Raw genomic sequence first — 24,024 nt, 5'->3', positions numbered from 1 at the left:
CTTGTTGAATTATCAAGTATCTTGACTATGGAGTGAATCAATGAGCAACTCAAAGCATGAGGGCGGGACATTGGGAGGGCTGCAAGCTGAGTCTTCATCATAGCATCCTGAGCTCAGGCTCAGGCTCAGGATCCTAGGACTCTGTGTCACAGCAGGAATTTAAATGTCATACATCCTCATGTGATTCCCAGGCCATTCACTCAGCTCCCCACCTCCTTCTAAATCCCCTCCCAGAGCAAGACAAGTTAAGTGGAAGAAAGACTAGAAAATTTCTCCCCTCTCTTCTCACAACTGCCTCACAACCAAGGAGCCACACTCCAGATGTGCTGGCCAAGAGAGGTGCTCTGATGCCTGCAATCCACAAAGTTGAGGAAGCCTCCTGGAAAAACATCAATTGGAAAATCCATCCCCTGCCAGCCCTCACCAAGCCGCTCTCCTGCCAAGTTTGTTCGTTGCTTGAAGTCTATTACCCACTAGTTGTTTACGTTCCTAACCCTGAGTTCAAGGGCATCTGCAATTTAATTTGAACCATGGATAGATGGGGCTGTTCTCTGTTAGAGTTCCAAGAGCATAAACAAACTTCCAGGCTGAACTTTGTGTGGCATTCCCCAGCTCCACTCCTACCCCGGGCCTATAAATATTTCTATCACTTTCCAAGATCACCTTCAGCAGGCCCGGATGGGTAACTTGCCCCCAAGTCTGAAAGACGTCACTAGGAGTAAACAGATATAGGGTAACTGAGATGGATGGATAAAGAAAGGAAATGGCAGGAAAAAAAGAACAAAGCCTGAGGGTTATTGGAAGAGGGGGAAGGAGAAAGTCCCAGGGACCAAAGAGATTTAGAAAAAGGTGCACATAGCTGCAAAGCCTGAGATAAATACCTCAGGCCCTGGGACGGTGTTGGAAGGACTGAAGAAACAGCCTGGTTGGGGGAAGAGGGGGGAGAGATCATGATGAACTCTGAAACTCCTTGTCAGAAGTCAAACTCCAAATGAATGGTGAACAGAGTTGCTTGGCAATTCCCCACCCTTACACCCATAAAAAAGGAGAAAGAAAAGAAAATTAGGGCAAATGTGCCCTCAATCCCTCAGAATACCTCTCACAGAATCTGCCTGCTTCTACCACCACTGTTCTTCCTGCCGAAAGCATCTTCACCCATAAAATCATGACAATTCCTTTCTGCCAGGCCCAGGTCTCTGAGGATTAAAAGCCAACACCAAAGGGGGTGAGTAATAGACAGCAAAAAGAATTCTGATCAAGGGACACAGGGCTGGGCTTGTTCCCAGCTCATTCACTATGGGAAGCCCCCTTTGTATCTCATTGATCCTCACTGTTCACTGATACTGCCGGTTGGCTCACTGAAAATTATTGTCACCTTTTACAGACAGAGCACTGCTCTGCCTTTTTGTTTCATGTCACATTCATCACCCATTGTCCACATATAGGGGACACACCATTGGTTTATATTACTGTGCAGGTGTGCAAATAAGAGTCCCAGTTATCACAGAGACCAAAACCCTGAGGACAGCACACCATGGCAACAAGACAGAGGGACCCTTCCAGTCCTCTTACATATATATGCACACATACACATACACATGTGCACACAAACATACTCACATATTTAACATGCACCAACACCACTGGGACAACTCCAAGTCATTTGGAGCACGAGTCCTCAGGCTGAGCCTCTGGGCCTTCCCCAAGTCAGCGGCCCTCATGGCCCTCATGCCAGGTCCCCTGCCATGCAGCTGCCATCCACTCTCCAGGCCAGAAGCCCCTGAGATGCCACGCAGACTTTCCACTCCTCCAGACCTCCTTAAGTGCCTCTGATATACACCATGTGTCCCAAAAGGAAAACACATACTCATCAACTCTACAAAATGCTCCAGATGTGATCAAAGCCAGAGAGGCATAAGAAAACAGAGATGGGGGTGTTTAGGAAGGGGGAGAGGAAAAAATCCAATATGTGAGGGTGGGGTGGGACGAGATTGTCCCAGGTAGTGGGGAATCCAATAGACAAAGTCCAGAATTGGGGTCCAGACTCCTGATTTCCAATCCCTAGTTCAACTTGCCTCCATGTGAGACCTTGGGTCTTGCCTCCAGACAGGCTTCAGGCTTGAGATTCTGTCCTAGAGAGCCTAGAAAGTTGACCTTAGGTGGGATATTATAGATCACCTGGCCTAATCCTTTTCTTGTTAGGTGAGGAAAGTAGCAGGTAAGTCAACCTGCCCAGAGAATCATCTCTCTCTCTCTCTCTCTCTCTCTCTCTCTCTCTCTCTCTAATTCCACACATTCTTCTACCTCCCAGCTCACCTCACTGTCAGCAGGTTAGAGCAGCACATATTAATGATTCCTTATTTAGAAGTGGCCTCAGACATAATACCTCTGTCCCTCTGCCTTGTTAGTTCTGTTAGAATATTTTGGTTCCTTTTTTATACAATTAGGGGATGGCTTTCAAGGACCCCCAGATCTAAAATCCTGAAGTTCCCATAATCTATGACAACACCCCGTTAAGGAATCGGATCTGTTTTAATCTGAAAGATTCTAGAGTCCTTTCACCATACCATCTGAATGTCTAATGACATCTGTCCACTAACCTCCACCATCTACCTTGATCCCCTTCTAGGAAGCAGCTTGTGTGTCTCACCAACACAGTTTTCCTCCCTCAAAGTGTAGCAAAGTGGTTAAGATAATGGACTCTAGAGTCATCCTGCCTGAGATTTTGAGCAAGGACTTATCAACTCTGCGCTGCAGTGTCCTCATCTTGAAAATGATGTCATTAGGTCTGGGGGCAATGATTGGGCCGACCTCACAGGGTCGCCATGAAGATTCAACCAGATTGTGCACACAAAGGACATGGTGATTCTTTTTCATGGTGGGTATAAGGGGAAAGGGTTATGTTAACGATTGTCATCATCTTGCCCACTAAGCCATCTGCCACTGGTGAACAGGGAGAGATGGTTCCCACCCATTGATGACAATCTAGTGAGACTTGTGGGTTAATTTGGATGTGTAGAAATGAGGATAAGAAAAGAGACTCTGGGCTCAGAGACATAGTACCCAGAATGCACACAAGTCCTCTCAGAACGACAGAGGACATCTAAGAGGAAAAGTGGTTCTTCTCCCCAGACTCCCTACCTTGCCCCTCCACACTATTTGGCACAAAATGCACAGTCTCGGGTCTTTTCTGGTGCCTCGCACAGAGAAGCCTCAAGTCCTTTAAGAGTAACAGCCAACAGATCATGTCAATGCTGCCCATACATATGCACCCAAATAAGCCAAACCTTCCAGACGTACTTTTCCTTGGATAAAGTCCAAAGTCCTCCAGGACCTGGTCCCTGCTTCACCCCAGCCTAGTCCCATCATGCCTCCAGACCTAATGCTCCAGCACCCAACCCCCCTTCTCCGGCAGTGGGGCAATACACACAGTGGTGAAGAGAATTAACTCCAGATCTGAACCTAAAAGCTCAAATCTTACCTCTTGCTAGCTGTGTGACCTTATGTGATTTATCAACCTCTTCATGTCTCAATTCCTCATCTGTAAAATGAGGGTAATAATATCTGCCTCAAAGGGTTGTTGTGAGTTAGCAAATGCAAAGGATTTTAATGGTGCCTGGCACATAGGGCGTACCAAGTAATGTCAGCTATTGTCATTATTTCACTCATCTTTGCCTGGCTCATCTTGACTTTCATTCACGTATCAAATCTTAGTTCAAATGTCACTTCCTCATGGAAGCTTTCTCCAACTAGGTTGGATGGCACTAGATCTGCACCCTCATTACGCCCCACATCCCATACTGTAACCCATGCCACACTTACAATTGACTACACATTATCTGTCTTCCCTGCTAAATCATAAGCTTCATGAGGTTCAGCTATTTGTAGGATGACCCTGGTTTATACCTGTTGTTCGATTGGTGTTCAGCAAATATTAACTTCTCTCCCCTTAAGAAAGAATATACTTTTCAGCAGCATGTATTTGTGCTTGGCATGTGACTACTTTGGACAATGAAACACTAGTAGATGTGATGTCAGTAATGACTTAAGAGGCACTGTATTGCTATTCTTTTCCTTGTGCTCTTGAGATTAACGACGAGAACATGCCCAGATAGCTTCTGATCTCAGGGGAGTGAGAAGAGCTGTGGAGATCTGAACACAATCTGAAGCCTTCAGCCAAGCCTAGCCAACCCTCAGCCTAAAGTAGAGTTTTTCCACTCAACTTACAGACACGAGAGCAAGAAAATGTAATGACTATTGATATAAGCTGCTGACTTTGGGGTGGTTTGTTATGCAGCCTTTTGTGACAACAGCTGACCAGTACACTTAGCATAATTATTAATAGTACTCACTTTCCCTCTAAAAAGTGTCCCAAGTTAGATGACAAATTATCTATCACACAAGATCAGTCCATGTCTATCTTTTTCATCACTTTAACACCAGTGCCTAAAACAGTACCTAGGACAGATAAAGAATAGAATTCTTTCACATTGTCCCCATAACAACGCTTCTGGATGGTTGCTGGATCATTAGAGGGCCAAACCTCACCATCTACAAATGTAAAATCTTCAGAGAAGGGCCAATATATCCAAAGAAGGATATGATTTCACAGGATGTAACAAAGGGGCACTAGACCATGGGGTAAGCATGGAGAATGAATAAAAGTGAAAGAAAATGAACTCCAGCAAAAGGAACTGACATGAGGCATCAGGTGGGGCTTCTGGGAGGTTGAATACCCCTGAATGGGGCAAAGAGACACCCTCAGTCTATGGCTGATTTACTTCTCTCCACTGAGCAGCTTGCCTTCTGCCCTAAGGCTGAGGATTGGGCAGAATATCAACCTAAAGAAATACTGCCATTTTGTTAGAATTGATAACATCTGGAAACTAAGCCATTGCCCTTACTCATCTCCAGACTAAAACACTCAAATAAAAATTTCAAAATATCAGTCCTCCACTCCCCTCTCTGCCTCTCCTGACTGTGTTTAGTGAAATAGATTCTGTGAAAGAAACTGAGGAGGCCAAGCCAACAACCCTGAGGCATGAGCCCTCAAGGAGGATTTCCTGAGTCCCTTCAATGGGCTGGGCAACTCAGGCTGAGCACAACCCCTCCATGACTGAGTCAACCATTCTGCCAGGGGCAGACAGCAATCCTTGGCAGTTACCCAATTACCCATGTCTTTGAATACCTTGAGATAATCCCAAGAAGGTACTGGAGGACAGCAGTCTCCCAGGCAGGTATCTTGAAGTTTTGTGTTTTTTTTCTTGCCTTTGTCTGTGACTTCAAGACCCACAGAATGCTGTGCTTTTCCGTTTCTAAAAAAGAGGCATGTGCCTGTGCAAAAAGCCTGGGTGTGCCGGGCTAATTAAATTTAGCTATCTTGCGGCTGTTGTTGTAACGTGTGCTCTGCCGATGTTATTCAATGTGTTAAGATGCTTTGTGTTTATGTTGGTTACATACCCATGTGGTGTGGGTGGAGAACATCACTCAAGGGAATATCATTAGCAGAAATGGGGAGCTCGGGGGTTCCAGACACACGTGGTGAAACAGTGGCTCATGGGATCAAACAGTTGGGTCATGTCCATGGTAACTCCTCATCCACATGCTAGTTCCCTCCTTCCTTCTAGGGCAAGATAAGTCCCTCAGATCTATCTCAGGTCCTTGACTCCCACAGACAGGATCACATCTGTATCACCAGCTTAGAAGTTTAGTGGAGGAGACACAAAAAGTCCAAGTCTCTCTGCCCAGAGGTGGAACTGCACCAGGTCCATAGGGGCTGAACTGTGGGACTTGCCCAAAGTTTCCCAAGAGAAAGGATGAGTGAAAAACTGAATCCTGATGTGTCCACTCTCACCTCACAGCTGGAGTACATAAGTCCTCAAACCCTAGCAAGCTTTGTTTTGCCACCTGCCTAAATTCCAGAGAAATCAAGCCACAGATTCTCCTTCTGGTCCCACTGTCATGATCCCTTTGTCTAGGACTTTTACCCCACACTGTCTCAAATATCTCCTCCAACCATTTCCTGGAGCCATGGTGCTCTCTTCTCAGCCTAATCTGAACCTTGCAAACCCCTCAACCATATTTTTTCTCTCCTTCAAATCTCTACTTTCTACTCAGAACTCACATACCCCGTAGTCTCATTTTTCTCTCACCAACCATACTCTATACAGTAGTTAACCCCTTCAAAACCTTTCCCTGTAACCTTGCCCTTCTACATATAGCTCTGTGCATTAGTTCCCTGTTGGGTGCTCCTTTACAGCTCTGTGACCTCCATCAGAAAAGTTCTGTATGCCCCATCATTATTCTCCAATAGTCCTGTTTTCCTCCTTCTTTTAGCCTTGGCACCATATCCAGGACAAAGCTCTTCATACAGTAGACCCTTGATGCAGGGACCCACTCTGTGTTGTTAACATACTCTGAGCTCTGTTGTAAGAAAAATCTTTGATAGTCTAGGTTTCTCATGACTTCCCAAAGCAAGTAAGGAGAACAAAATGCAGCTCTTCACAGCAAAGGTACCCGCTGTATCATTTTCACTCTGGTCCCCTCTCTGAGGCCTCTTGAGCTTCAAAAACACCACTTCACTCTCACTGGGAAGCAAAAATAAGACAATTCCACTGCAAAGGCAGACCCTCCACAAAACCCCACACCTAACAGGAGCCAGACTCCAGGACAGGCTGTGGAAGAGTTTTACCTGCTGCACAATGCTAACCTGCTTGGGTGTCTCGTTGCTAACCCAGCAGCTGAGACCAAGAAGTAAATTGGGGCTAGGAAGGAAGCTACTCAGTTGACAAAAGCAAGATGTGACAGCTGACAACCTGACAACATGGAAGAAGTCAGAAAAATAAAAGGCTATGAAAAATAGAAAAGAGAAATTAAAAACATGGAATTCTGGGTCATTTAACAGAGGCACAAACAACTTTATCTAGTTCAACAGGCCCTGAGAGTAACATGTCACTGTACTAAACACAGAGGAATGTTCACAATGATGACCCTATGGTGAAGCAGGGGTTGACTATGGCCAGTCAGCTCCCCCTACCAGCAGATCACACCAGTTTCCCCTCAGAGACTGCTAATTAATGGGATTAACACTAGACACCCAGTTCGCCTGACATCCAACTGGATGGAGCTCTGTGTCACCTTCAGCCACATGGCACAAGAGAAAAATCATAGTTTCTGAAGTCAGACAGGCCTGGGTTTGAATCCCAGATGAGCTGCTCTGTGGTTTTGGGAAGCACCTCATCTCACTGAGTTCATACATGGAGGTAAGAATACCCATGCTACAAGGGCTGCTGGGAGGTGAAAAGCTCATGCCTGTAAAGTGTGTAGTTACAGTGCATTGATTTACAATAAAAAACAGTCTCGTGATTATACAATATTTGGGAATATTATAATTTCCCCCCAGGGAGCAGATAAATAATTACTTAACCAAGCCTGTGTCCACAGTATTTGTGCAACTCTTTATCATAATCCTTGTAATAATATCATGGGGTGGGTAGGACACGTATTATAATGCCTATTTCATAGCTGAGGAAACTGAGGCTCAAGAGAGAATGGCTTGTCCAAATATTACATCAACTAGAAACAAAGCTAGAGCTAAAACTGAGTTCTAATCTCAACTCACTGCTCCCTGTCTGAAGGAATGTCCCCAGGCAAGTACCTCAGGATCTGATAAACACATACACAGTCACTCTACCCATCTTTTAATTTAATAAGTGTTGGCCTCACACCTTCTCCATTTTCTTCCTGGAGTAGGGAGCTCATTTGTCTTCATATGGATGTCTCTGCAAATCTTTAATGATGATACTTTTCCTTTCCTGAAATATTTCCATCCTGGCTGAGTTCTTCTTTGAGCGTGATGACCTGAGTTGGACATGTTTTGGTAAATCCCTAAGTGATGTGATCCTAAAATGTATTCTGAGAATTTCCAGGGTCTGTGGGTACTGCATGGATATTTCTAGATGACTAGTTTGGGGGGTCCAATCCCCCCCATAGACTTTTCCATATGCTGTTTCTCTACAGCCTCACAGTTACTTTTTTGAAAATTTTCTCCATCAATTTGTCCCTTCATAACCCAGAAAAGCCCAGTGGTCATCAACAAGTTTGGAGATTTGACTTTGAACTTAAGCTCCTTGAAAATGGAGTCATACTTAATTCAGTTTCACACCCCCAGTGTCTGACATATGGTCACTGCAAAATCTGTGTTGGTTTAACTACACAAGTGAGGTGTGTGGAAGGGCCCTGCTCTGAGTTCCCCAGGCAAGTGAGTCCAGAAGAGGATGATCATGACGATGAGGTTGTGTGAAGAGCCCATGTCATATGAGGACATGCAGACAGGTCCAGGAGTGTTTTGTGTAGAGGAAAGAACGCTTAGGTATTTGAGGACTGTTACTGATATAATTGCTATTTTCAAATAATTTAAGGACAGAACTACATGACAGGGTACTTTTGTTCCTGGAGCTACAAGAAGCAAAACTGGAACAAAAGGGAGGAAGTCAGCAGAGTTCTTGTTCTGGCTCCATGACTATTTGTCAAGGCTAGAAATGTCCAATAGACAAACAAGCTGTCTGTGAGGCAAGGCACTCCCTACTATAAGAAAAGTCAAGCAGAGGCTAAGCATTGGTTAAATAAATATGCAGTGAGAGAAACTCTTCATGCCTTCATTCCAGGGCCAGGCACTGAGCTGACTGACCTCTAAGTTCATCCCACCTCTGTGATGCTATGGTTTGATCCCTGGGTTACTGGGTACTGAGAATTTATTGCACACAAGGGCCAAGGAGATATGAAATATAAAGCTTGTCATGTATTTTCAAACTAATATCAGCTTCTGATCCTCCTTGGGAAACAGAACATGACATAAGTAGTCAAGGAAGCAGTGAGCTGGTGAGCCAGGTAACTCTTTACCTGCTCTACCCTTGCAATTCTGGGAGGCCATGGGAACATGTGCAGCTACCTGAGGTCTTGGGCCCCAACATCTGTACTATATGGCTGATACTACAGGAAGGAAGGTGAAAAGTTTGATCTAACAAGAATCGCCATCTATAGAAAGTTGTTCTGAGGCTCCGGAGGCCCAGCTCAGAAGACCTAGATGGCCTTTGGGTGCAGTCTTGGACTGGAGCTAAGAGCACCATATTCCTAGTCTAAGTCAACTGACCAGCCACAGGCCACAACTTCCGGGAAGGTGCAAAAGGGAAGGGAGTGACACTCAGTGGGGCACAAGAGAGGAAAAAGAGTAGGATAGAGCTACTTCACAGTTAGATTTAATAACCAGCCTGACATATTTTTCTGATCTGTCAAATGGCCAGAACACTGTTATCCTTGTTTCTGCCTGATCTGAAGCAGCTACTATCTGCTTTTCTCTGTCTATTCTGCTCTCACACTCTCAGAGACAAAAGAAAAATAACCTTCAGAGCCATAAGAGATTTCCTTCCAGCCTGAAAATACTTCCCAGCTAAGTCCAATACTTCAACTGCTGAGGCCTGTGTAAATACCCCCCACGTGTGCTAGTCCCCCACTTCACATTTCCTTAGCCTCCTCTCTTAGATCCAGCCTCACCCTGGATTCCAACCCTAGATTCTCTCCTAACCTATAGGGCAAATCAAGGTGCATGGATCAGGCTGGCACGAAATTCATGCAGGTGAGATTTGCAAGTCAAGTTTTTTATCTTACCACTCCCAATCAACAGGCAGGAAGGATCGGGCTTTAAGTCAATGTGATTTCTAGCCCTGAGTATCAAGCTAAACAAGAAATTCATATACAGGGCAGCCCAGGCTGGCAATGAAGACACATTCAGGGCCTTTAACCTCAGTCCTTCAGAAAGCAACACTCTAATTCAAGTGCCACCTCTTCCAGAAAGTCTTCCCTTATTCTGCTAATAGCAATTACTCTTCTTCTGTTGTCGTGTACTATCATGTTTATACTCATATCCTTAAAAGCCCTCACTTCATCCTCTCTTGCACATGCCTGTCTTCCTACATAACTGCTAGATCCTTAGGGCACAAACTTCACCTTATTTATTGCTACACCACCCATGTTTCTGAGCACAGAGACTTTGCTCATCATAAGTGTCAGTAAATATTTATTGCATTGGGCTGAATGGCCTTTATAAATCCCAAGGAAGGATCAAGGAGGAGGCAGCAGGGCTCAGGAAATAATTAATCACAGGTTGATTAACATTGTTTCCTCTCCATTCCCACCCCTAAACCAGGCTGGCCTGCTGAGAAGCCTCCTAAGAAAGAATGTGGCTCCCTATCTCCCTCCTAGAGGGGTTGGATGGGGGTAGGGCCTAGAGACTGACCAAGAAGGAAGGATCAAATCACACAGCCTTCTCATGGATGAGAACTCTGGCAAGGAAAAGGACATCTGCCTTGCAGTAGGAGGAGGGCTAGCTAATTCCTGTGATGCCAGGATCCTGGACAGGCTCCCTAAGGGCAGGGCTGGAGAGGGCTGGGAGTCTAAAATGGTAGAGATGTGTACCAAGAGGGGGCACATATCACTCTTGCTCTCCACAGATGATGGCCAAAGGCTCTTGAGATGGTATGACCCCTCAGGTTGTTGTGGAAGTGTTCGTGTCTCAAAGCTTCAAGCCAGAACATTTTTTTAAAAATATGTTTTTATTGATTTCAGAGAGAGGAAGGGAGAGGGAGAGAGGGATAGAAACATCAATGATGAGAGAGAATCATCAATCAGCTGCCTCTTGCATGTTCCCTACTAGAGATCAAGTCTGAAACCCAGGCATGTGCCCTGATAGGGAATCTAACTGTGACCTCCTGGTTCATGGGTCAACACTCAACCACTGAGCCATACCAGATGGGCTTATGTTAGAACATTTCTAAGGGAACTTCAGAGCTGCCCCAGGGACAGGTTTCATGCCCACGGCCTGATTTTTAGGAAGCCTCACTCTTGAAGTGGGCATCCCTAAAAGAGATGGGAATGAGTGAGTGACAGCCACTTAGCCCTCTCCTGATTCAGTGTGCTGCCCATGAATAACCTCCTTGGTGAATTTCCCAAGTTAACAGGCGGCAATCCCTTGAGCCTAGTAGGCTTGTAAACCCCTCTCTTCCTCATGCAGTGGCAGATGCTTAAAAATAAACATTTTGTACATAAACTTCAGCAAGTATAGTTAGGAGCTAAATCAAACTCAGATGTTTAAAGTCTGTTTTGTCTCACCCATATCAAAACTTCCAAGCTAAGAAAATCAGCCTGTGAGCAGACATTAATTCTAGTGAAAAGACAGGTCATGTTCCTGATGAATAGTGGATCACATCTATACAAACCCAGAGGGCCCCTGACCCCCAGATCCCCCTGGAAATCCAGGCTGTTTCCTTCCTGGGACATTGGGGTGTTAACCCAGAGCAGTGCAGGCAGAAACCTACTCCCCTGGCAGCAAGGCCCCTCATGCAGCTCCTAAAGAACTGGAAAAGTTGCTTCCCTCCAGCTAAGACATCCTGTCCCTCATTGTCTTAATCACAAACCACATTTCTGCCAGGGCACAAGTGCTGCTGGCTGGATATCCCCAGAAGAATCTACTGGGAGTGGGTCCTTGCTGGATACCTTCCTGGGGAACTTTCCAGGCAACTCTTACACACACACACACACACACACACACACACACTCCACTCACTCAGGCCTGCAGGCCCAGAGGTTTCTAGAGCAAAGGTGGAAATCCCAGTTGGGCGGGAGAGACACATCAGCAGTCTCACAGTGCAGCCTGCTGGGCATGCCTGAAGGTGCAAGAGGAGGAGGCAGGGGCCAGGAGTGCAGGTGTGTTGCCTCCCCTCTGCCCACTTACACCACCTGGGAAAGGAGCCTCTAACCCCAAATATCAAGTTCAGGCTTGAAGACCTGCAGAAGAAGGCCTTCAAACATTGTAAACAGATCTCACACCCCCACTGAGCTCTTAGTGCTTTAGGATGTTCCAAAGGACTGGCATGGGGGTGAGGGGCACACTGGGGTTTCTCAGGAAGAGCAGAAGCTCAATGCTAAACACGGAGCTGAGTACCCAAGGAAATAGGTGGGAAATAGCTCTGCTAGACTTTCGTCTGAATTATACTCAGCTTGTATCAGACTCCCTGACTCTGTCCATCTTTCAACACAGACCATATGGGTGCAATTTCTATGTGAGGCACCAAGAGGGTACAATTCACATTAGGAAGTAGTAATGCAACAGCCTCATCACAGTGTGAGGCCACAGTGGCTCAAGGAAGGCAGCCACAGGCAGTTCTGACAGGTGGTAGCAGGAAAGATGGAGAAGTGGTGGAGGCAGAGAGAAATGATGCTGAGGAAGCACTGGGGGTGTGGTGTCAGAAAGAGGGCAGACAAGAGGAAGAAGAAGGTGACTTTGACAGAATCAGAGAAAGTGAAATGGGCCATTTGGAAGAAAGTGTGAAATGAGTTTAGGGTGGTGCCTGCAGAGTATGGGTAGCTGTTCCCCACTCCTCCACCCCAGTTGTCTCTTTAGAAGCCCTTCAGCTGCCTTTTCTTGGCTTTCCTGTCTCTGCTTACCCACCTTTGCCCTTAATGCTCCTGTCCTTCTCCCCTCTTCCTACTACTGTCACTCTCTCTCTTTCCAGCAGCCCCAGGAGGTCAGAGAGTTCCTTATATTACAGGGTAGACAACTCCCCACACACACTACCCAGTGTCCCTTCCCTCCAGCCAGTATCTGAGAGATGCCTGAGGTGCAGCCTTCCTCCCTCTGGCCAAGCCGCTAGCCTAGCCCAGGACTGTGGGAGCTCCCCAGCCATCTGATCCGTGAGGAGCAGTGGCCAGCCTCCAGCTCCATAGTGCATCGTGCCCCGTCTAGACACATTTGAGCTTTCTGTGCTCAGGAACCGCCAGGCCCCAGAGCAGGGCTCTGCTCCAAAGGCAATTCTTCCCCTGCAGGTGAGGCTGCTTTGGTGGCCAAAACTGAGTGCATATTGGAGCCATTTCCCACTTAGCTGGCGGCCAGTCACCTGAAGTCTCAGGGGCACAGATAGGGCTCGCTAGTAAGGAGAATTTTTATTTTTTAATCATATTTTGAAAAAAACAAATGAGTAGTTGGAGAAAACAGGCGACAGAGTGGGTGGCCACTTGAGATGCAGAGAGGAAGATCAAAGCCCACCAGGCATGGAGGAAGCAACCTTGGTGTGGCCCAGAGAACAGTCTAGGTGGCCCGTGCCTCATGAAAGGCAGCCGGGGCCTGGGAGGTGATGGGGGAGGGAGCCTTGGTCACATGCACCCAGTGGCCCTGCTTCCTGACCCAAGCACTTTGGTTAACAGTCTTCAGCTGAAACAAACACCTGTTGTCAAGAGACGTCCAGCCAAGCTCCCAGTTCCCTGGAAAGGCCCTCACAGCTCCGTGTGGGAAGTGAACCTGCCCAAACTATGGCCCCAGGCTGCTTTCTTCTTCCAAGAAGCAGCTGGAATTTCTCCCTCTGGACTCAATCCTTCTGGCTGCTGCCCCCTTTAGAGTCCCAGCCCAGGGCAATCAGCCAGGAACATTCTCTGTGTTTGCATGCTGATTAATTAGTTCATTAGAAGAACCACAGTGACGCTGTGGCAGTGAGTCCATTATTTCAAATAGGCCTAGAGTCCTAGGCCGAGCGTCCTCTTTTCCAAATAAGCATACTCTATCAAATTTCCTCACAGATCCCTCAGTTCAGCCTCCCATTTTAGGGCAACCAGGATCCTGAAGACCAAAGAGCAGCATTACTTTCCCAAAGCAACATAGAGCCTGGAGTGGCTGGGCCTGAAAGAGAACCCAGTCTCTAGACTCATCCCTGTGCTTTCCCATTTGAAGGTGTTATCTCCCAATAATCCAGCTGGGAAAGAGGCTGACCTCTAAGAACACACTGAGTTTCTAGAACCCTCAACCCATTTTATGCTAGTCAGACTTACTGCATTCTAATATGTTCTTTAAAAGAACTCTTCACCAATGTTCTATGGAAGCTGGGGAAATTCTCAAGGTAACAGGACATCATTGTAGGGGCAGTGCTGAAGGAAGTGATGCCAGGACCCGGTCTCTCCCCCCTTCTAATTTGGAGAAGCCATAAAAAGCCCATATTACCTCTCAGGCCAGCCAGCTTATTCCAGGTCTTTCCTTTTTTTGGTCAACACCATGATTACTTGGGCATAATCCAAGGATCTGCTTCAACAAGATCCTTCTTTAGGACAATAATAAGAAGTATAATTCCATTTGTTCCCCCCTCCCCCTACACACACACACACACACACACACACACACACACAAAAGAGCAGGCAGGGACTGACCATAGTGCTGAAGGACCTCAAGATGGAAGTCATGGTGCATCCATCTACATTATCTGTTGCTCACACAGCCTCCATTTTTCTCCCTGTCCCTGAGCGGCTTCCCTATCCATAAAACACAGCAGGGAAATAATACAACTTAGCAAAGCAGATTTCTCTGTTTGACCAATGGTCTCCAGAAGCTAATGGGATTCACAGATATATTTCAGGATTTGCATCTCTAGAGTCTTCCCAAGAATTTCCTCCCACATCTTACCTGATGAGGTCAATAGGTTGAAACTTATAAAACACTCCATAGCGTGCCCATTCTTGATACAGCAGCTAAACAAGAAAAATAGGGAAACAGATTAGAGGGGGTGGGGGGAGCAACTGTTCACCTTTGTCTAACCTAGCAAGTCAAGATTTTACCCCCAAAGCCACCCCAATGGCTTCATTTGGATGACTAGCAAGTCAAAATTGAATTTCAAAGTCCAGCTTCTAGGACAGTTCGCATGAGACATCCACAAGGGAGATGTCCTAAGGAAGAAGGCTATAGAAGCTGACTTCTTCCCCAGAAAATAAAGGTGACCTTTGTCACACTCCAAGGTAATGCTACACCTAGCCATCGTAATCTTTCTTTCATTATTCCTTTGTCTTGCTTAGTCAAGCAAAATGAGCCCTGACATTCTTTTATTCACTCACTTAACAAGTATTAATTGAACATATACTATATACCAGGCACTGTGCAGACACTGGAACATATTATAGAGGATAAGGGAGAAAATAATGCACCAAACATATCAGGCCATCCATCTTGTGATGTTTCCACAGCAACTTCAGCAGAACTGGCATGTGGACAAACTTGTGTATCAGTCCCAAGGGCAAACCACATTTTAGTGTCAAATACTTGGCCAGCAAGCTTCACCAGTCATCCACAGGTAAATGAAGTAATTTGGTAACAAAGCATCACCAGACATCACCTAGTTGGCCATGCTGAACAGATACTAGCACAGAATCAAATTAATTGTTTAGAATTGACAGACTTATAACACAGTTACTACCTTGTTATGTTCTTTATTCTCCTTATATTTCATATCTCCTTATACATCACACAAAATTCACCTGGAATTCTGTCAAGGAAAATCCGCTTCTATTGGGTACTTTGTATATCCAGTTCAACATACACCCTACAGGAAGCCATCCTTCCACCTAAGTATCTTTAAAGACATGATATGAAAACTTCAACAAGAATTGGCATTCCTACTTAGTGGCTATAGACTTTTATTGTCAGAAACTCTCCCAACAACCAAAAAATGGAACCAGAAACTACACAGATCTGGATAGAACAAACTGCACCCATAGTCACTACCATGTTCAAAGTAGGAAACCAAGACACAAAAAAGGGGTGGCAATGTGAATAATGAGCACAGGAAGATCTGAATTCATGAGCTTGGACTATGCTCATTCTAGGCAGGTGCCACCCACTAATCTTACTATTACTTTTACATCTTCTTCTCCCCCTCATCTTGGGCATTTCTACTGCCCTGGGCTTTTATTCACTCTCCCCAGTGCAAACTCTGGACTCACCAGCACCTGGTTGTCACAGTGACATCATTTGTGGCCCAAAGGGAGGCCAGCCTGCGTCAGGAAATGCAGGCAAGTCCTCCCTTGAGGGCTGTGGCACATCACTACCTGCCTCAAGGGCTCTGCCCTCTAGAGCAAATTCCTCTCCAAGTCACCTGTTCAGCCAAAACCTGAGCCTGAGAACACTTACCTGTCACCGCCCTGGAGGCAACAACTAAAAATACTCCAAAAAGTCAAGGTGGCCCAGTTGGCTCAGGCCCAAACTGAGAGCCAAGCTCACAGGCCTTATCCCTTGTTGGATCCCAGACCTGCTATCAGAAACCTCCAGAAAGTTCCTTTATCAGTGTGGTACCCTCTAAGCCAGAGGTCCTCAAACTTTTTAAACAGGGGGCCAGTTCACTGTCCCTCAGACATTCCACACATGCGCACTGCGGGCCCGGGACGAGTCGGCTGCTAAGCAGGACAGGCAGTGGCGGCAAAAACACCTGGTGGGCTGGATAAATATTTTCGGCGGGCCGCATGTGGCCCGCGGGCCATAGTTTGAGGACCCCTGCTCTAAGCACAGAGCTGTATCCATAGTTTATGGATATAGATGAGGATGAGCCAAGAGAGCTGTTTGAGTTCCATGCAAATAGGCTAGATGGACACAGAGGAGCAGATTATTAGGCAGCCCTTGCAGAAGAGTTAGAGCTACAGAGCAGCAAATCGGGGGCCTGGACACCCATGTGGCTCACCCAAGCCAGTTCATACATCCTTACAGGAGAGGTAGGGAGAGGGTGGAGAATGTTGTCGGCAAACTGTGGCTTGGCAAACCACGGCTCTCGAGCCACATGCGGCTCTTGGCCCCTTGAGTGTGGCTCTTCCACAAAATACCGACTTCTGCGCATGGGCCACGAAGTTTCAATCGCACTGTACGTGCGTGCCCGCACATGGTATTTTTTGGAACAGCCACACTCAAGGGGCCAAAGAGCCTCATGTGGCTCGAGAGTGTGGTTTGCCGACCACGGCATAGACCCTTCCCCACCTCCACAAACATTTAATCACACATAATTAGAGACCAAGTGGGCCATGCTAAATCCCAGGTTCCAGGGTCCCAGTCAGGGTGAAGGGTGGCATGCTTTGGGGTCTCTGCCCATGGGGATTAGAGTGGTGTGAGGAAAGTTCAGAAGGACAACCACAGTAAGTTGAGATAATCCCTTTAAACTTGCATAGTCTTGAATTTCCTAATGAAGCTTTTGGCAAATTCGCTTCCTCTCTTAGAGCTCCAGCATGTCCTCTACACCCATTGGCCAAGCCTGAAAGCAGATCAGGGAAGCTCTGCAGCTCCTTCTCAGTGAATAGTGCCTTATTTCAGGGGCCCTGGGTGAAATTCCAGGCATGTCCATCTGACCCCAAACCTTTAAGGCAGGAAATAACAGCTCCCCTAGAGGCCACCCCATCTGATTGATCACACCATACAAGTGGCCCACAGGCTCCCTAGGGATTATGTTTGACAGTGGATCAGTTGGTTTAAGTATTTCTTGAGACTGTAAAGGAACCCAACTGTTAAAACCATTCACAATGCCAGAGCACAGCAAGATGTTTGAAACTTGTGGCCTTCTCTCAGTCCACAAGCTCCTCAGAGAGCAGCCTGCATCTGCAACAGGCAGAAAGATGCCAGCTGTGGCCAACTGAGAGGCATGCATGGGACAGGGTGGACCTAAATGGGAGAGAATGGAATTCTATACCTGGATCCTACAATGACGTGTTTGAATTTTTTGGCAAGTCACTTCAACTATCTAGGTCTTTTCCTTTAATAGTACAATGAGAGCTGTGCAGAATTGGAAAATTAATCCTCAAGTGAAACTAAGAAATGAAGTGAAAACAAGACAAGTAACTTTTTTATCAAAAAGACAGACTGACTCTCTTTATACACCTTTTAGTGAATCACTTTATAACTGTCCATTAGAGAAAACAATCATTACCAAAAGCCGGAAAATCCAGGACCAAGGGTTTAAAATCATTCCAGTGCTGTGCTTTGGGTTCCCCCTGTAAGTGGGTGGGAGCCACCAGGAGCCAGTGGGGTCAGACAGCCCTCAGAAGATGCTAATGGTCACTTCAATGGGATGCTTGAGAAAACCAGGCAGGTCTGGCTAATGTGGAATTAGGTAGTTGCTAGTGGCCAGGGGCTACCATCCACACCCATACTGCTCCCTCTTCCTGCTGTCCTGCTTTCTAGAAAGGTGGGAAGCCCCTGTGCTCCAGAAGGAGGAGTCTCTTTTTAATTATCCTCCAGGATTAGAGAGAGAGAGAGAGAGAGCCCTCCAGGTGCTAGCTGTGGCTGAGTCTATGGAGATTGCACAACTGCTTGAGGCCAGCTGGAATGGAAGGAGTTTGTATTCTCAGGGGCCTCTGGGCTTGCCTGGAATCTGCCTACAGAAATCCTGGGCCTCAGGGAGATCATGGGAATAGGGACAAATTGCAGGGAAGAGTGAAGGAGAACATCCAGCTCCTGGCAGGATGGACATTTTGAGATGCCCTTGCAAGTTATCCTCAGAGAGGCCATCCCACATTGCAACCTCCAACACTTCCCCACGTCCTCCAGCACCAAATTCAAGGGTTCTCCCTTGCCCTCAACCAAAATCCTCCTGCAGCCCTCTCAATGGAAAATAGACAATTACAATGTAATAAAAACAAATAATTGTACTGCACATATTCAAGGGGTTGGCTCTTTCCTCTTTAGATTACCTCTAGGCACCACCATAAACCACTGAAACTACAGGCAGGAACCCAGAACCATGATCAGATTTCCCCTCAACATGTAAAAGAAGATGTGTCCACCCAGCTACAGGGCTCTGGCTGGAATTTTGACACTGAGTTTTTAGTCCTGACTTGACAAATGTTTTTGGACATTGGAGCCAGTTTCCTCACCTTGCTGGGTATGTTTCCCAACCCAAACGGACAGAAAAAAGCTTCACTCTCACTCATGGTTTCTCTTTTCCCCCAAAACATGTACTTCCCTAACGTGACCCTTTGTTTCCCAGAGGAAAACAAAGACACCAGGACTTGCCAGCAAACCCAAGGGAACGCCACAAGAACAAAGCCTATTGTCTTTCAAAGACACTGGTCCACCTTCACTGAGCATTCTTTTGATGTAAACTTTGGGAATTATGCACCAGGATGCCTCTCTATCCTGGCGGGTTGCTCCCTGCCTCCCAGATTCTACCCAATCGACCCATTGGGTTATGCACTAGGAATAATTCTATTGGCCTAAGAAAAAAAATTCCTCAGAGGAAAATGTTTTGTTAAAAGGTTTTGTTGTTAATAATAATATATCATTGCAAAGACAAATGTACATATATTTTGGATAGTCTATAATTTGCTTCTCTCTGCCTCTGTACAGATAAGAGAGGGCTGGCTGATTTCTCCCATGAATTGCTGTGTGATCCTGATCTGGAATCTATACTAATAAAAGGGTAATATGCTAATTAGACCAGACATCTTCCAGATGTCCTTCGGGACAAAGCCACAGTGATGTGGGCTGAGGCAGAGGAGATTAGGGGTGATCAGGCCGGCAGAAGAGGGCAGTTAGGGGGCAATCAGGCTGGCAGGGGAGGGCAGTTAGGGGGCAATCAGGCCAACAGGGGAGGGCAGTTAGGGGGTGATCAGGCCAGCAGGGAAGCAGTTAGGGGGCGATCAGGCTAGCAGGGGAGCCGTTAGGGGCATCAGGCCAACAGGCAGAGTGGTTAGGGGCGATCAGGCAGGCAGGCAAGTGAGCGGTTAGGAGCCAGTGGTCCAGGATTGTGAGAGGGCAGTCAGACATCCCCTGAGGGGTCTTGGATTGGAGAGGGTGCAGTCCAGGCTGAAGGACCCCCCACCCCCCTGTGCATGAATTTCATGCACCAGGCCTCTAGTGTTCCTATAAAGTGCTCTACCTATACAAACTGGGTCACCACCCACCCAGCAGGAGGTTTCCTAGGTGGACATCAGTAGTGATCACTCTTTAAAGGGGAGGAATGTGAAATTAGAGAGTGGGAGGACAAAAAAATCATTGGGGTGAGCGAGGTGAGATGTGGGGCGAAATGCTTCCTCCTTTTCCTTTAAATCTGATCCGGGACTTTTCAGGAAATTAAACACCGAGACTATTAACATCAGATAGAAAACAGATGAGGTTAAGACATCGAAATACTAGAGCAGATTCCCTGGGCAGGCAGAGAAGGGACATGTGTAAGCAATCACAGCAGTATTTCTGGAAAAGACCTTTTATGTTTTTAATACTTAACACTTCATAACAGGGACTAATAGGCAGGATAAAAAGAAGGCTGCTCTAAATGCAACTTGGGGGATGAATGATTTTCCAGACAACATTGTGGTGGGGGTAACTTCTTGGGCTTCAATTCTTCATCCCTACTGCCCACCCTCCTCTGCTCACCAGAGTTGCTGAAGCCTGGGGAAAACTGTGTGGGAGATGGCATTGGGGGGGGGGGGGAGCGGTTTGACAGCCAGATGGGGCATTTCATTCATGGGCTACTTAAGGAGGCTGGGTGATCCTTAGCCCGCCAAGCCATGGCAGGGAAGGGGGCACACCCACATGCCCAGAGTATCGACAAGCAGAAGAAATAGGATCTAAGTGAGTGGCTGGGGAGAGAATTGTCCAGTCAGGAGCTGTGGCTGGCATAGGAGAGATCCTTCCAAAGGGAAGTTTTCCCACCCCTAACTAATTATATTAAAAATGACCTCTAATTCCTAGCTGCTGGAATACACAGCGTGAATGAACATCCCTCTCCCTCAGATTTCTTATCTGAAATTTGGGAATGGCTATATCCCACTTATCTGCCTAGAGGATAAGAAGGAGAACTTAAAGATGACCCCCAAAAAAGATAATGGCATGGAAAATAATAATTTTTTAGCAGGATTCAAGAGTCAGAGGTGTCCCAAGCCCTGTTTCTGTTTACTATGGCAGTGTTGTCACAGGTAAGGTGCAAAGTCTTTCTCTGTATCCGTTTCCCCATCTATAAATTAAGGAATTTGGACTTCCAGTGTTTCTCAGTTAAGGCCTTCTTGTCATAAGGAAATGGGATAATGCTTTTGTGTGAGAGAGTTAGCCTAGCTGGCCCATCAGGCACTTCATACCAGCAGAACCCCCATACACACAATCATGCCAATGACCAGAAATGGCCCTCACATTTCCAAGTGGCTAGATGGCAGGGAGCAGTGGAAGGACTGCTGAAAAATATATAAGCAGATAAATCAAACATTTAGGACACTTCTCTCTAGTTCCACACCCATCCATGGTCTTTCATGCTCAAGCATTCAGTGCAGCATAAAGCCAGCTTACCTTTCTGTCATTCATGTCATCCCCTGGACTATCATATTCACCCTGTAGGAGGAAAAGAAGTGCTAAAACCCATGGAACTGTTAATAACAGAGAAAATACTTTCTTTTTATTTTTTACTATCATCCTATTTTTTTCATTCTCATTTGAGGAAGGTCAAAAACATGATATGGTAAGGAACTAATGTTCCTTCCACTTTCTTAAATCATCAACCTTTGCAATATTTCCTATGGACAACTTCTCAGACAGATACTCCCCTCAGATGCTCCAGAGGTCAGCCTGTGCCCCCTCATAGCAGGTGCAATGGCACAGCTTGTGTCTGCAAATGGGCATATCACATGAAATCACCCAGTACCATGTTCTGCTCACCCCCGCCCATAACTGACTGAACCTAACCTCATATATGCCCATCATAAAGATGTCAGTAAGAAGAAGACTGTCATCTGGGAAATTCCTTCAGGCATTCAGGGATCCCCACCTCGGCAAGACTCTGTGACAGGTGCTAAAGAAGTCACCAACCAAATGAATAGTGCAGCCATGGGGGCATTTCATCCATGGGCCAGTTAAGTTCTTCATGAGTCAACTTGAAGAATGTCATTGCATTGCATTATGGGATGTTTATAACATCACTTCCAGTCAAGTAAAGCTTTGATTACAATCTGTTTTCTTTACTTAACCCAACAATAGTATAAATAATTTTGAGATATTTTCTTCAAAAATGTTAACATAAAATAAAAATATGACACTTAGTATATATTTGCATATTAAGGACGAGGAATTTCACATCCACACAAAACTATCATATACAAACATCACTTTCAATTATTTAAGGACCTGATGGTCTAGGTTGTGTATTATCCAAGCCATAGGCTTTCCTTCCACTGCCATCCACCCACTTCCAACATCTCCTCCCTTTGACCACTTGCAGGCCATCTCTGCCTTCTCACACTTTCCCCAAAAACAAAGGCAGGGAGTGTAGGGAAAGCTCAAATAAAACCAGTTCATTCTGCCTCTGGGGAAATAACTGGACAGACAACTGGCAAAAATCAAACTGGGGCTTATGGTCAGTCATGAGCTGCCCAGAACCAGCCAAAGTATTTTAATGTCATGATTCATTCCTGCCTCGCCTCGCATATATCCGCCCACTGCGTCGCCTGTGGTTTTCAAGTTTTTTAGGCCTGCAGGGAGTGTGCTGACAGAAATGGTACTTACATCATGAAGAGGGTAGGCTGCCTCATAGATATTGTTTGCTATCAGAAAGTTAATACCTATGGAAGAAAGGAAGATGAAAATAATAACTCTAGGGCAGGAGTTTCTTTTGACACATATTAAGCCCTAACCCACCTCTCAGCTGAGAATCACTGCACCCTCCTCTGTGGCCTCCCAATCTACGTGTGTTTTTATCAAGCTTTAGTTCCTAGTGTAAGAGCAATATTTTTTCATTTTCCAAATACAAAGTTATGTTTTGATATCAGACAGGCTCTCTCAAACTTCACATGCTTCCTGTCCTCACATATTCAGATCTCTCCAGTCCAATAACTCTCCTCCTCCACCGCCCCCTCCATGCCCACCAACAACAGTTGAGAATATCTATGTTCATTGATAGCATAGGGATGACTATTTAAATTACTGTAATTATGATCAATAAAAATATGTCCCATAGCACTTTATCTGAACTCACTCTGTTCCTGCACAGAGTGGTAGTTATTCCTGTCCATGGCTGATCTGTGGACCATGAGCTGCCTCAGGTAGGGGCATGCAGGGCAGTAGTTTTCAAAGTATGATCAGGGGAACCCAGGGAGTCCCCATGACATTTTCAGTGGGTTCATAAGGTCAAAACTATTTTTTATAATAGTATTAAGGTATTATTTTCTTTTTCATCCCTATTCTCTCATGAGTATACAGTGCAGTTTTGTGACATGTGATGACATCATCCCATGACAGCTGATGGAATGTATGTTTGCATGTTCATGTGCTTTAAAAGTTTTTCAGTTTTAACTTTTAATGTAATAAATATTAATCTATATAACCCAACTAAACAAAAGCCCTTTGGGCACTCTCAATGATTTAAAAGTATAAAGGGTCTCTGAGACCAAAAAGTTTGAAAAGCCACACAAGGCATTCATTTTTTAATCTCAACACCACCAGCCAACAGCAAGCCTATGAAATATATGTTCAGTGAATCAATGGCCTCTGTCTCTTTAGCTCTAATATGCTCATAACAGAGAACCTTGTGCTCAGCATTGAGGCATGGTTATTGTTTCGTTCATGATTTTATTCAGTGGCTATGAAGTGGTCTACATGTTCTGCCTGACTCAGATGCGAGGGATTATTCTCACCAATTCCAGCACCGAGGATCCTGCCATGCTGGGAGGCACACTTAATCATGGGGCGTGTGGGGAGTCTCTGCTACATAGTGATTTCCCTCGTCTCAAATGCACTTTCTGCCCTGAATCATTCTTTCCAAAGAGATTATAGATAGGAGTGAGATGAGGAGAAAATTGGTTTTGGAGGGAAACACATATGTTATCTCAACTCTTAAGTAATCTGCATTTTCAGGGCTCTGAATAAAGGACAGATTTGGATAACAAATCTAAACAACAGTTACTCATTAAAATTCATGATTTTTCACCTCCCATTTCTACCCAATGCCCCACCTACAAGCCCAGAAATCGCAGAGGCTCTTAAACAATCCTCTCTCCTCTGTCAGCCTCCTCTTCCTCAAATCTTGTGCCTATTCACTCAGTTCTAGGATACTGGATGCCAGAAAGACCAGCCATGGGCCCAATGGGAAGAGGCCACAGGGGGCACTCAGCAGAAATGGCCATTTTCCAATGAGTTGAGAGCTGTGTTTGGTGCAGCGGCATTACCAAAGGACCAGTACTTTACTGATTTTGAGTTTC

The 24,024-nt window shown here is 45.8% G+C and overlaps 1 protein-coding gene across 1 annotated transcript in view; it reads right to left on the bottom strand.

Moving 5' to 3' along the window:
* The window catches only part of ANO2 (anoctamin 2), a 302,486-nt gene that overhangs the window by 176,642 nt on the left and 101,820 nt on the right, over nt 1–24,024 (bottom strand). Inside the window, exons 8-10 of the mRNA XM_070408835.1 lie at nt 22,334–22,389; nt 21,125–21,166; nt 14,501–14,565 (exon numbers count right to left, since the gene is read on the bottom strand). Coding sequence (XP_070264936.1) covers nt 14,501–14,565; nt 21,125–21,166; nt 22,334–22,389 — 163 coding nt within the window. The remainder of the gene's footprint in view (nt 1–14,500; nt 14,566–21,124; nt 21,167–22,333; nt 22,390–24,024) is intronic.

This window comes from Myotis yumanensis, unplaced genomic scaffold (assembly GCF_028538775.1).
Source record: "Myotis yumanensis isolate MYYU_CA2020_CCGP unplaced genomic scaffold, mMyoYum1.0.hap1 SCAF_3, whole genome shotgun sequence".
Lineage (NCBI taxonomy): Eukaryota > Metazoa > Chordata > Mammalia > Chiroptera > Vespertilionidae > Myotis > Myotis yumanensis.
Note: the sequence above shows the minus strand (reverse complement) of the source record. Positions and strands in the feature narration are given on the sequence as shown.